The sequence below is a fragment of the Callorhinus ursinus genome, unplaced genomic scaffold (genome assembly GCF_003265705.2).
Source record: "Callorhinus ursinus isolate GAN/ISIS: 27379988/994484 unplaced genomic scaffold, GSC_fseal_2.0 scaffold69, whole genome shotgun sequence".
NCBI lineage: Eukaryota > Metazoa > Chordata > Mammalia > Carnivora > Otariidae > Callorhinus > Callorhinus ursinus.
In genome coordinates this window covers 5012099-5023455 of record NW_027397131.1, presented here as the reverse complement: position 1 = coordinate 5023455, position 11357 = coordinate 5012099, and the positions used below count along the sequence as shown (strand labels likewise).

General features: G+C 39.1%; 1 protein-coding gene across 1 annotated transcript; it reads left to right on the top strand.

Annotated features, from left to right (window-relative positions):
- The first annotated feature begins 7756 nt into the window (after positions 1-7756).
- LOC112807445 (large ribosomal subunit protein eL21-like) lies at positions 7757-8303 on the top strand. Its single transcript, XM_073886190.1, has one exon. The coding sequence runs from the start codon at positions 7784-7786 to the stop codon at positions 8264-8266; it is 483 nt and encodes a 160-aa protein (XP_073742291.1). The 5' UTR covers positions 7757-7783; the 3' UTR covers positions 8267-8303.
- Positions 8304-11357: the final 3054 nt, after the last annotated feature.

Sequence of the window (11357 nt, the reverse complement as noted above, 5' to 3'; positions counted from 1 at the left end):
CAACAGTCTTACACAATTCACAGCGCTCACCATAGCACATACCCTCCTCAATGTCTATCACACAGCCACCCCGTCCCTCCCACACCCCCAACACTTCAGCAACCCTCAGTTTGTTTCCTGAGATTAAGAATTCCTCATATCAGTGAGGTCATATGATACATGTCTTTCTCTGATTGACTTATTTCACTCAGCATAACACCCCCAGTTCCATCCATGTCATTGCAAATGGCAAGATCTTATTCTTTTGATGGCTGCATAATATTCCACTGTGTATATATACCACTTCTTCTTTATCCATTCATCTGTCGATGGACATCTTGGCTGTTTCCACAGTTTGGCTATTGTGGACATTGCTGCTATAAACACTGGAGTGCACGTACCCCTTCGGATCCCTACATTTGTATCATTGGGGTAAATACCCAGTAGTGCAATTGCTGGATCATATGGTAGCTCTATTTTCAACTGTTTGAGGAACCTCCAAACTCTTTTCCAGAGGGGTTGCACCAACTTGCATTCCCACGAACAGTGTAGGAGGGTTCCCCTTTCTCCGCATCTCCGCCAACATCTGTCATTTCCTGACTTGTTAATTTTAGCCATTCTGACTGGTGTGAGGTGGTATCTCATGGGGGTTTTGATCTGGATTTCCCTGATGCCGAGCAATGTTGAGCACCTTTTCATGTGTCTGTTGACCATTTTGATGTCTTCTTTGGAAAAATGTCTGTTCATATCTTCTGCCCATTTCTTGATTGGATTAAGTTGTTTATAGATTTTGGATACTAGCCCTTTATCTGATATGTCATTTGCAAATATTTTCTCCCATTCTGTCGGTTGTCTTTTGGTTTTGTAGACTGTTTCTTTTGCTGTGCAAGAGGTTTTTATCCTGATGAAGTCCCAAGAGTTCATTTTTGCCCTTGCTTCCCTTGCCTTTGGCGATGTTTCTAGGAAGAAGTTGCTGCGGCTGAGGTCGAAGAGGTTGTTGCCTGTGTTCTCCTTTAGGATTTTGATGGACTCCTGTCTCACGTTTAGGTCTTTCAGCCATTTGGAGTCTATTTTTATGTGTGGTGTAAGGAAATGGTCAAGTTTCATTCTGCATGTGGCTGTCCAATTTTCCCAACACCATTTGTTGAAGAGAATTTTTTCCATTGTACATTCTTTCCTGCTTTGTCAAAAATTAGTTGACCATAAAGTTGAGGGTCCATTTCTGGGCTCTCTATTCTATTCCATTGATCTATGTGTCTGTTTTTGTGCCAATCCAATACTGTCTTGATGATGACAGCTTTGTAATAGAGCTGGAAGTCCGGAATTGTGATGTCCCCAGCTTTACTGTTCTTTTTCAACATTCCTCTGGCTATTCGGGGTCTCTTCTGGTTCCATACAAAATTTAGGATTATTTGTTCCATTTCTTTGAAAAAAGTGGATGGTATTTTGATGGGGATGGCACTGAATGTGTAGATTGCTCTAGGTAGCATAGACATCTTCACAATGTTTTTCTTCCAATCATGAGCATGGAACATTTTTCCATTTCTTTGTGTCTTCCTCAATTTCTTTCATGAGTATTTTATAGTTTTCTGAGTACAGATCCTTTGCCTCTTTGGTTAAATTTATTCCTAGGTATCTTATGGTTTTGGGTGCAATTGTAAATGGGATCGACTCCTTAATTTCTCTCTCCTCTGTCTTGTTGTTGATTTATAGGAATGCCACTGATTTCTGTGCATTGATTTTATATCCTGCCACTTTACTGAATTCCTGTATGAGTTCTAGCAATTTTGGGGTGGAGTCTTTTGGGTTTTCCACAAAAGGTATCATATCATCTGCAAAGCGTGAGAGTTTGACTTCTTTGCTGATTTCTTTTTGTTGTCTGATTGCTGTGGCTAAGACTTCTAATACTATGTTGAATAACAGTGGTGATAGTGGACATCCCTGCCACGTTCCTGACCTTAGGAGGAAAGCTTTCAGCTTTTCCCCATTGAGAATGATGTTCACTGTAGGTTTTTCATAGATGGCTTTTATGTTATTGAGGTATGTACCCTCTATCCCTATACTTTGAAGAGTTTTGAACAAGAAAGGATGCTGTACTTTGTCAAATGCTTTTTCTGCATCTATTGAGAGGATCATATGATGCTTATTCTTTCCTTTGTTAATGTATTGTATCACGTTGATTGGTTTGCGGATGTTGAACCAACCTTGCAGCCCAGGGATAAATCCCACTAGGTCATCGTGAATAATCCATTAATGTACTCTTGGATCCTACTGGCTAGTATTTTGGTGAGAATTTTTGCATCCATGTTCATCAAGGATATTGGTCTGTAATTCTTTTTGATGGGGTCTTGGTCAGGCTTTGGAATCAAGGTAATGCTGGCCTCATAAAATGAGTTTGGAAGTTTTCCTTCCATTTCTATTTTTTGGAACAGTTTCAGGAGAATAGGTATTAATTCTTCTTTAAATGTTTGGTAGAATTCCCCTGGGAAGCCATCTGGCCCTGGGCTTTTGTTTGTTGGGAGATGTTTGATGACTGCTTCAATTTCCTTAGTGGTTATAGGTCTATTCAGGTTTTCTATTTCTTCCTGGTTCCGTTTTGGTTTTGATACATCTCTAGGAATGCATCCATTTCTTCCAGGTTATCTAATTTGCTGTCATATAGTTGCTCATAATATGTTCTTATAATTGTTTGTATTTCTTTGGTGTTGGTTGTGATCTCTCCTCTTTCATTCATGATTTTGTTGATTTGGGTCATTTCTCTTTTCTTTTTGATAAGTCTGGCCAGGGCTTTATCAATCTTGTTAATTCATTCAAAGAACCAGCTTCTAGTATCATTGATCTGTTCTACTGTTCCTTTGCTCTCTATTTCATTGATTTCTGCTCTGATCTTTATTATTTCTCTTCTCCTGCTGGGTTTAGGCTTTATTTCTTTTTTTTTCTCTGGCTCCTTTAGGTTTAGGGTTAGGTTGTGTATTTGAGACTTTTCTTGTTTCTTGAGAAAGGCTTGTATTGCTATATACTTTTCTCTCAGGACTGCCTTTGCTGTATCCCAAAGATTTGAACAGTTGTGTTTTCATTTTCATTGGTTTCCATGAATTTTTTTAATTCTTCTTTAATTTCCTGGTTGACCCATTCATTCTTTAGTAGGATGCTCTTTAGCCTCCATGTATTTGAGTTCTTTCCGACTTTCCTCTTGTGATTGAGTTCTAGATTCAAAGTATTGTGGTCTGAAAATATGCAGGGAATAATCCCAGTCTTTTGTTACTGGTTGAGACCTGATTTGTGCCCTAGGATGTGATCTATTCTGGAGAATATTCCATGGGACCTAGAGAAGAATGTGTATTCCGTTGCTTTGGGATGGAATGTTCTGAATATGTCTGTGAAGTCCATTTGGTCCAGTGTATCATTTAAAGTCTTTATTTCCTTGTTAATCTTTTGCTAGATGATCTGTCCATTTCAGTGAAGGGGGTGTTAAAATCCTCCACTATTATTGTATTGTTGTGAATGTGTTTCTCTGCTTTTGTTATTAATTGCCTTATATAATTGGCTGCTCCTATGTTAGGGACATAGATATTTACAATTGTTAGATCTTCTTGTTGGATAGACACTTTAAGGAGGATGTAGTGTCCTTCCTCATCTCTTATTACAGTCTTTGTTTTAAAATCTAATTTGTCTGGTATAAGGATTGCCACCCCAGCTTTCTTTTGGTGTCCATTAGCATGGTAAATAGTTTTCCACCCCCTCACTTTCAATGTGGGGGTGTCGTTGGGTCTAAAATGAGTCTCTTGCAGACAGCATATCGATGGGTCTTGTTTTTTAATCCAATCTGATAGCCTGTGTCTTTTGATTGGGGGATTTAGCCTGTTTACATTCAGGGTAACTATTGAAAGATATGAATTTAGTGCCAATGTATTGCCTGTAAGGTGACTGTTACTGTATATTGTCTCTGTTCCTTTCTGGTCTATGCTGCTTTTAGGCTCTCTCTTTGCTTAGAGGACCCCTTTCAATATTTCTTGGAGGACTGGTTTCGTGTTTGCAAATTCCTTTAGTTTTTGTTTGTCCTGGAAGATTTTTATCTCTCCTATTTTCAATGACAGCCTAGCTGGATATAGTATTCTTGGCTGCATATTTTTCTTGTTTAGTGCTCTGAAGATATCATGTCAGTCATTTCTGGCCTGCCAGGTCTCTGTGGATAGGTCTGTTGCCAATCTAATATTTCTATCATTGTAGGTTACAGATCTCTTTTCCCAAGCTGCTTTCAAGATTGTCTCTTTGTCTCTGAGACTCGTAAGTTCTACTATTAGATGTCGGGGTGTTGACCTATTTTTATTGATCTTGAGGGTGGTTCTCTGTGCCTCCGGGATTTTGATGCCTGTTTCCTTCCCCACATTAGGGAAGTTCTCTGCTATAATTTGCTCCAATATACCTTCTGGTCCTCTCCCTCTTTCTTCTTCTTCTGGGGTTCCAATTATCCTAACATTGTTTTGTCTTATCGCATCACTTATTTCTCGAATTCTGCCCTCGTGATCCAGTAGTGGCTTATCTCTCTTTTTCTCAGCTTCTTTATTTTCCATCATTTGGTCTTCTATATCGCTGATTCTGTCTTCTGCCACATTTAACCTAGCAGTTAGTGCCCCCAGTTTTGATTGCACCTCATTAATAGCCTTTTGATTTTGACTTGGTTAGATTTTAGTTCTTTTATTTCTCCAGAAAGGGTTTCTCTAATAACTTCCACACTTTTTTCAAGCCCAGCTAGTATCTTTAAAATGATTCTGCACTCTAGGTCCGACATCGCACTAATGTCTGTATTGAGTAGGTCCCTGGCCGACGGTACTACCTCTTGTTCTTTTTGCTGAGGTGATTCTTTTCGTCTTGTCATTTTGTCCAGAGGAGAATAGATGAGTGAGAGAACAAAATGCTAACAGGTTAACAACGTCCCCAGCAAATATACTCTAAACAAATCAGAAAAGACCAGAAACCAGGGGAAAAGAAAGGGAAAGAAAGCAAAAAGAAAGAGAAAAAAAAAAAGAAAAGAAAAAGATAAAAACAAACAAACACGGAACAAAACAAAACAAAAAACAGAATATGATCAAATATGATCATACTGGTGCATAGATCAGTGCCACACACTAGATTGTGGGTGTATTTTCGTCTGTTAGAAGAAAGTGCCTCCTAAAATTTTAAGGAAAGAAAGACTTATATATGTACAAAATAAGGGTTGATACGATGAAGGGATGGAATATGACTGTAAAAATGAAAAGTATAAAAATTTTTTAAAAAGGAATTTATCAGAAGGTGTTTGAAAAAATAAAGAAGAGGATTAAAAAAAAGGAAAGGAAGAAAGAAAAAAAGGGGAGAGAATGTGATCAGGGAGGAGACTGGAAAAAATCCATACACTAGAGATTTAGTGTATATTTTGATATGTTAGAAGAAACTGTATCTCAAAATTTTAAAGAGAGAACAACTTATATATATATACCAAAAATAAAGATAAGTACTATGAAGGGTTAGAATATGACTCTAAAAGTGAAAAATAAAAATTTTTTTTAAAAAAAGGCATTGATAAGATGGTTGGAAAAGGGAAAAAGAAAAATTCAAAAAAAAAACAGTTAAAAAAATTAACTTTGAAAGACTAATGAATCATGGTAAAAAAAGCCATGAATTCTATGTGCAGTATTCCCCTAGCGCTGGAGTTCTCCTGTTCTCATTGATCAGTAAAATTGGTCTTGGCTTGCTGGCTCTTCACGCTGATCTTCTGGGGGAGGGGCCTGTTGCCGTGTTTCCCAATTGTCTTTGCCGGGGGCGGAATTGCCCCGCCCTTGCCTGTCCGGCCTAAATAATCTGCTCGGGTTTGCTCTCGGGACCTTTTGTTCCCTGCAAGCTTTCTGTACAGTGTTGGAGGATGAGAGTGAAAATGGCGGCCTCCCAATCTCTGCCTGGGAGGAGCCAAGAACTCAGGGCCCCGCTCCTCAGTGAGCCCCCAGAGAAAAGCAGTCACTCCCTATCTCTGGCCGCACTCCATGCTCACCAGGCCTGTGACCAAGCGTTTCTATCTCTGGCACCTGACCCCATGTGGATTCTCCAAACCCAGCAGATCCCTGCGGTGCGTTCCCGTGCCGCTCCTCCCGGGGGAGGGAGGGGAGTGTCCCCGGATCTGCCGCTTGTTGGGTCTCTGCTGGAGACCCCGACTGTCACCGATCACAGTTTATGGCAACCCTGAGCTGAGAGCTTGCTCTTCAGCTCCATCTCCCGCAGCCAGCTTCCCCGCTCCTAACCTGGGAGCTCTGCTGCACTCAGGCATCCCCGGTCTTTCTGTGACCCTGAGGGTCCTGAGACCGCAGTGTCCCGTGAAGTTTCCACCCCCTGCTTAGCCACTGGAGTGACATCCCTCTGTGGAGCTGACTTCTCAAAGTTCTGATTTTGTGCTCCACGGCTCTATCACTTGCCAAAAGTGGCCAACGGAGGCCCCCTCCCCCGCCATCTATCCTCCTGAATATCACCTCGGATTCACTTCTCCACATGTCCTACCTTCCAGAAAGTACTCGCTTTTCTGTTCAGAGAGTTGTTGCTTTTCTTTTCTTCGATCTCCTGTTGAATTCGTAGGTGTTCAGAATGGTTTGATCCCTATCCAGCTGAATTCCCGAGACCAGATGAAATCCAGGTCTCCTACTCCTCTGCCATCTTGCTCTGCCCCCTCAATCCCTTTTTAAAAAAAATATTTTTTATTTTTCATTTTTAGAGTCATATTCTATCCCTTCACTGTAGTTAACCTTATTTTTGGTATATATATGTATAAGTTTTTCTCTCTTTACAATTTTGGGAACAGTTTCTTCTAACAGATCAAAATATACCCTAAATCTCTAGTGTATGGCTTTGTTCTAGTCTCCTGCCTGATCACATTCTCTCCTTTTTTTTTTTAAATCCTCTCCTTTCCTTTTTCAAACAACTTCTTATCTTATCAATTCCTTTTATAAAATCTTTTATAATTTTCATCTTTACTTTCATATTCCATCCCTTCATCATATTAACCCTTATTTTTGTACATATATAAGTTTTTCTTTCTTCAAAATTTTGGGAGGCACTTCTAACAGACCAAAATACACTCAAAATCTAGTGTGTGGCTCTTATCTATGCACCAGCCTGATCATATTTGGTCATATTCTGTTTTCTTTTGTTTTTGGTTGTTTCTTTTTATCTTTTTCTTTTTTTTCTTTTTTCTTTCTTTCCCTTTCTTTTCCTCCGATTTCAGGTCTTTTCTGAGTGGTTTAGTGTATATTTTTGGGGGACGTTGTTACCCTGTTAACATTTTGTTTTCTCACTCATCTATTCTCTAGACAAAATGACAAGATGGAAAAACTCACCTCAAAAAAAAAAAAAAAGAATAAGAGACAGTACTGACTGCCAGGGAACTAATCAATATGGATATTAGTAAGATGTTGGAACTAGAATTCAGAATGATGATTTTAAAGATACTACCTGGGCTTGAAAAAAGCATGGACGTTATTAGAGAATCCCTTTCTGGAGAAATAAAGAACTAAAATCTAACCAAGTCGAAATCAAAAAGGACATTAATGGGGATGGGTTAGCCTGGTGATGGGTATTAAAGAGGGCATGTTCTGCTTGGAGCACTGGGTATTATGCACAAACAGTGAATCATGGAACACTATATCAAAAACTAATGGTGTAATGTATGGTGATTAACATAACAATAAAAAATTTTTAAAATAGGCCATTAATGAGGTGCAATAAAAAATGGAGGCTCTACCTTTTGGCCAGAACCGCCATCTTCCAGTAATTTGCCAAAATGACCAACACAAAGGGAAAGAGGAGAGGTACCCACTATATGTTCTCTAGACCTTTTAGAAAACATGGAGTTGTTCCTTTGGCCACATACATGCGAATCTATAAGAAAGGTGATATTGTGGACATCAAGGGAATGGGCACTGTTCAAAAAGGAATGCCTCACAAATGTTACCATGGCAAAACTGGAAGAGTCTACAATGTTACTCAGCACGCTGTTGGCATTGTTGTAAACAAACAAGTTAAGGGCAAGATTCTTGCCAAGAGAATTAATGTACGCATTGAGCATATTAAACATTCAAATAGCCGAGACAGCTTCCTGAAGCATGTGAAGGAAAATGATCAGAAAAAGAAAGAAGCCAAAGAGAAAGGTACTTGGGTTCAACTGAAGCACCAAGCTGCCCCACCCAGAGGAGCACACTTTGTGAGAACTAATGGAAAGGAGCCTGAACTGTTGGAACCCATTCCCTATGAATTCATGGCATGATAAATGTAAAGAAAATAAAAGACCTCAAGACTAAAAAAAAAAAAAAATGGAGGCTCTAACTGCTAGGATAAATGAGGCAGAAGAGAGAATCAGTGATATAAAAGACCAAATGATAGAAAATAAAGAAGCTGAGAAAAAGAGAGATAAACAACTATTGGATCATGAGGGCGGAATTCGAGAGATAAGCGATACCACAAGATGAAACAACATTAGAATAATTGGGATCCCAGAAGAAGAAGAAAGAGAGAGAGGGCCAGAAGGTATATTGGAGCAAATTATAGCAGAGAACTTCCCTAATGTGGGGAAGGAAACAGGCATCAAAATCCAGGAGGCACAGAGAACCCCCCTCAAAATCAATAAAAACAGATCAACACCCCAACATCTAGTAGTAAAACTTAGGAGTCTCAGAGACAAAGAGAAAATCCTGAAAGCAGCCCAGGAGAAGAGATCTGTAACCTACAATGGTAGAAACATTAGATTGGCAACAAACCTAACCAGAGAGACCTCGCAGGCCAGAAAGGACTGGCATGATCTATTCAGAGCACTAAACGAGAAAAATATGCAGCCAAGAATACTATATCCAGCCAGGCTATCATTGAAAATAGGAGAGATAAAAATCTTCCAGGACAAACAAAAAATAAAGGAATTTGTAAACACAAAACCAGCCCTACAAAAAACATTGGAAGGGGTCCTCTAAGGAAAGAGAGAGCCTAAAAGTAACATAGACCAGAAAGGAACACAGACAATATACAGTGACAGTCACCTTACAGGCAATACAATGGCATGAAATTCTTACCTTTCAGTAGTTACCCAGAATGTAAATGGGCTAAATGCCCCAATCAAAAGACACAGGCTATCAGATTGGGTTAAAAAACAAGACCCATCGATATGCTGTCTGCAAGAGACTCATTTTAGACCCAAAGTCACCCACATTTGAAAGTGAGGGGGTGGAAAACAATTTACCATGTTAATGGACACCAAAAGAAAGCTGGGGTGGCAATCCTTGTATCAGACGAATTAGATTTTAAAACAAAGACTGTAATAAGAAATGAGAAAAGACACTATATCCTACTTAAAGGGTCTATCCAACAAGAAGATTGAACAATTGTAAATATCTATGCCCCGAACATGGGAGCATCCAATTATATAAGGCAATTAATAACAAAAGCAAAGAAACACATTGACAACAATATAATAATAGTAGGGGACTTTAACACCCCCCTCACTGAAATGGAGAGATCATCTAGCAAAAGATCAACAAGGAAATAAGGATTTTAAATGACACACTGGACCAAATGGACTTCACAGACATATTCAGAACATTCCATCCCAAAGCAACAGAATACACATTCTTCTCCAGTGACCATGGAACATTCTCCAGAATAGATCACATCTTAGGTCACAAATCAGGTCTCAACTGGTACCAATAGATTGGGATTATTCCCTGCATATTTTCAGACCACAGTGCTTTGAAACTAGAACTCAATCACAAGAGGAAAGTCAGAAAGAACTCAAATACATGGATGCTAAAGAGCATCCTACTAAAAAATGAATGGGTCAACCAGGAAATTAAAGAAGAATTAAAAAAATTCATGGAAACAAATGAAAATGAAAAGACAACTGTTCAAAATCTTTGGGATGCAGCAAAGGCAGTCCTAAGAGGATAGTATATAGCAATACAAGCTTTTCTCCAGAAACAAGAAAGGTCTCAAATACACATCCTAACCCTACACCTAAAGGAGCTGGAGGAAGAACAGCAAATAAAGCCTAAACCCAGCAGGAGAAGAGAAAAAATAAAGATCAGAGCAGAAAACAATTAAATAAAAACCAAAAGAACAGTGGAACAGATCAACGAAACTAGGAGTTGGTTCTTTGAAAGAATTAACAAGATTGATAAACCCCTGTCTAGATTTATCAAAAAGAAAAGAGAAAGGACCCAAATAAATAAAATCATGAATGAAAGAGGAGAGATCACAACCAAGCCCAAAGAAATACAATCAATTATAAGAACGTATTATGAGCAACTCTATGCCAAAATATTAGATAATCAGGAAGAAATGGATGCATTCCTAGAGATGTATCAAGTACCAAAACTGAACCAGGAACAAATAGAAAAACTGAACAGACCTATAACCACTAAGGATATTGAAGGAGTCATCAAAAATCTCCCAACAAACAAGAGCCCAGAGCCAGATGGCTTCCCAGGGGATTTCTACCAAACATTTAAGAAGAATTAATACCTATTCTTCTTCAAGAAATGGGCAGAGGACATGAACAGACATTTTTCCAAAGATGACATCCAAATGGCCAACAGACACATGAAAAGGTGCTCAACATTGCTCGGCATCAGGGAAATCCAAATCAAAACCTCAATGAGATATCACCTTATACCAGTCAGAATGGCTAAAATTAACAAGTCAGGAAACGACAGATGTTGGCAGGGATGTGGAGAAAGGGGAACCCTCCTACACTGTTGGTGGGAATGCAAGCTGGTGTAGCCCTCTGGAAAACAGTATGGAGGTTCCTCAAAAAGTTGTAAATAGAGCTACCATATGATCCAGTAATTGCACTACTGGGTATTTACCCCAATGATACAAATGTATGGATCCAAAGGGGTATGTGCACCCCGATGTTTATAGCAGCAATGTCCACAATAGCCAAACTGTGGAAAGAGCCAAGATGTCCATCGACAGATGAATGGATAAAGAAGAGTGGTATATATATACAATAGAACATTATGCAGCCATCAAAAGGAATGAAATCTTGCCATTTGCTATGACGTGGATGGAACTGAAGGGTACTATGCTGAGTGAAATAAGTCAATCAGAGAAAGACATGTATCATATGACCTCACTGATATGAGGAATTCTTAATCTCAGGAAACAAACTGAGTGTTGCTGGAGTGCGGGGCATAGGAGGGATGGGGTGGCTGGGTGATAGACATTGGGCAGGGTATGTGCTATGGTGAGCACTGTAAATTGTGTAAGACTGTTGAATCACAGACCAGTACCTCTGAAACAAATAATACATTATATGTAAAAAATGAAGAAGAAGAAGAAGAAGAAGAAGAAGAAGAAGAAGAAGAAGAAGA

What these genes read in the sequence shown, in the direction of transcription:
- LOC112807445 (XM_073886190.1), top strand. Translation starts at nt 7,784, where the DNA reads ATGACCAACACAAAGGGAAAGAGGAGAGGTACCCACTATATGTTCTCT.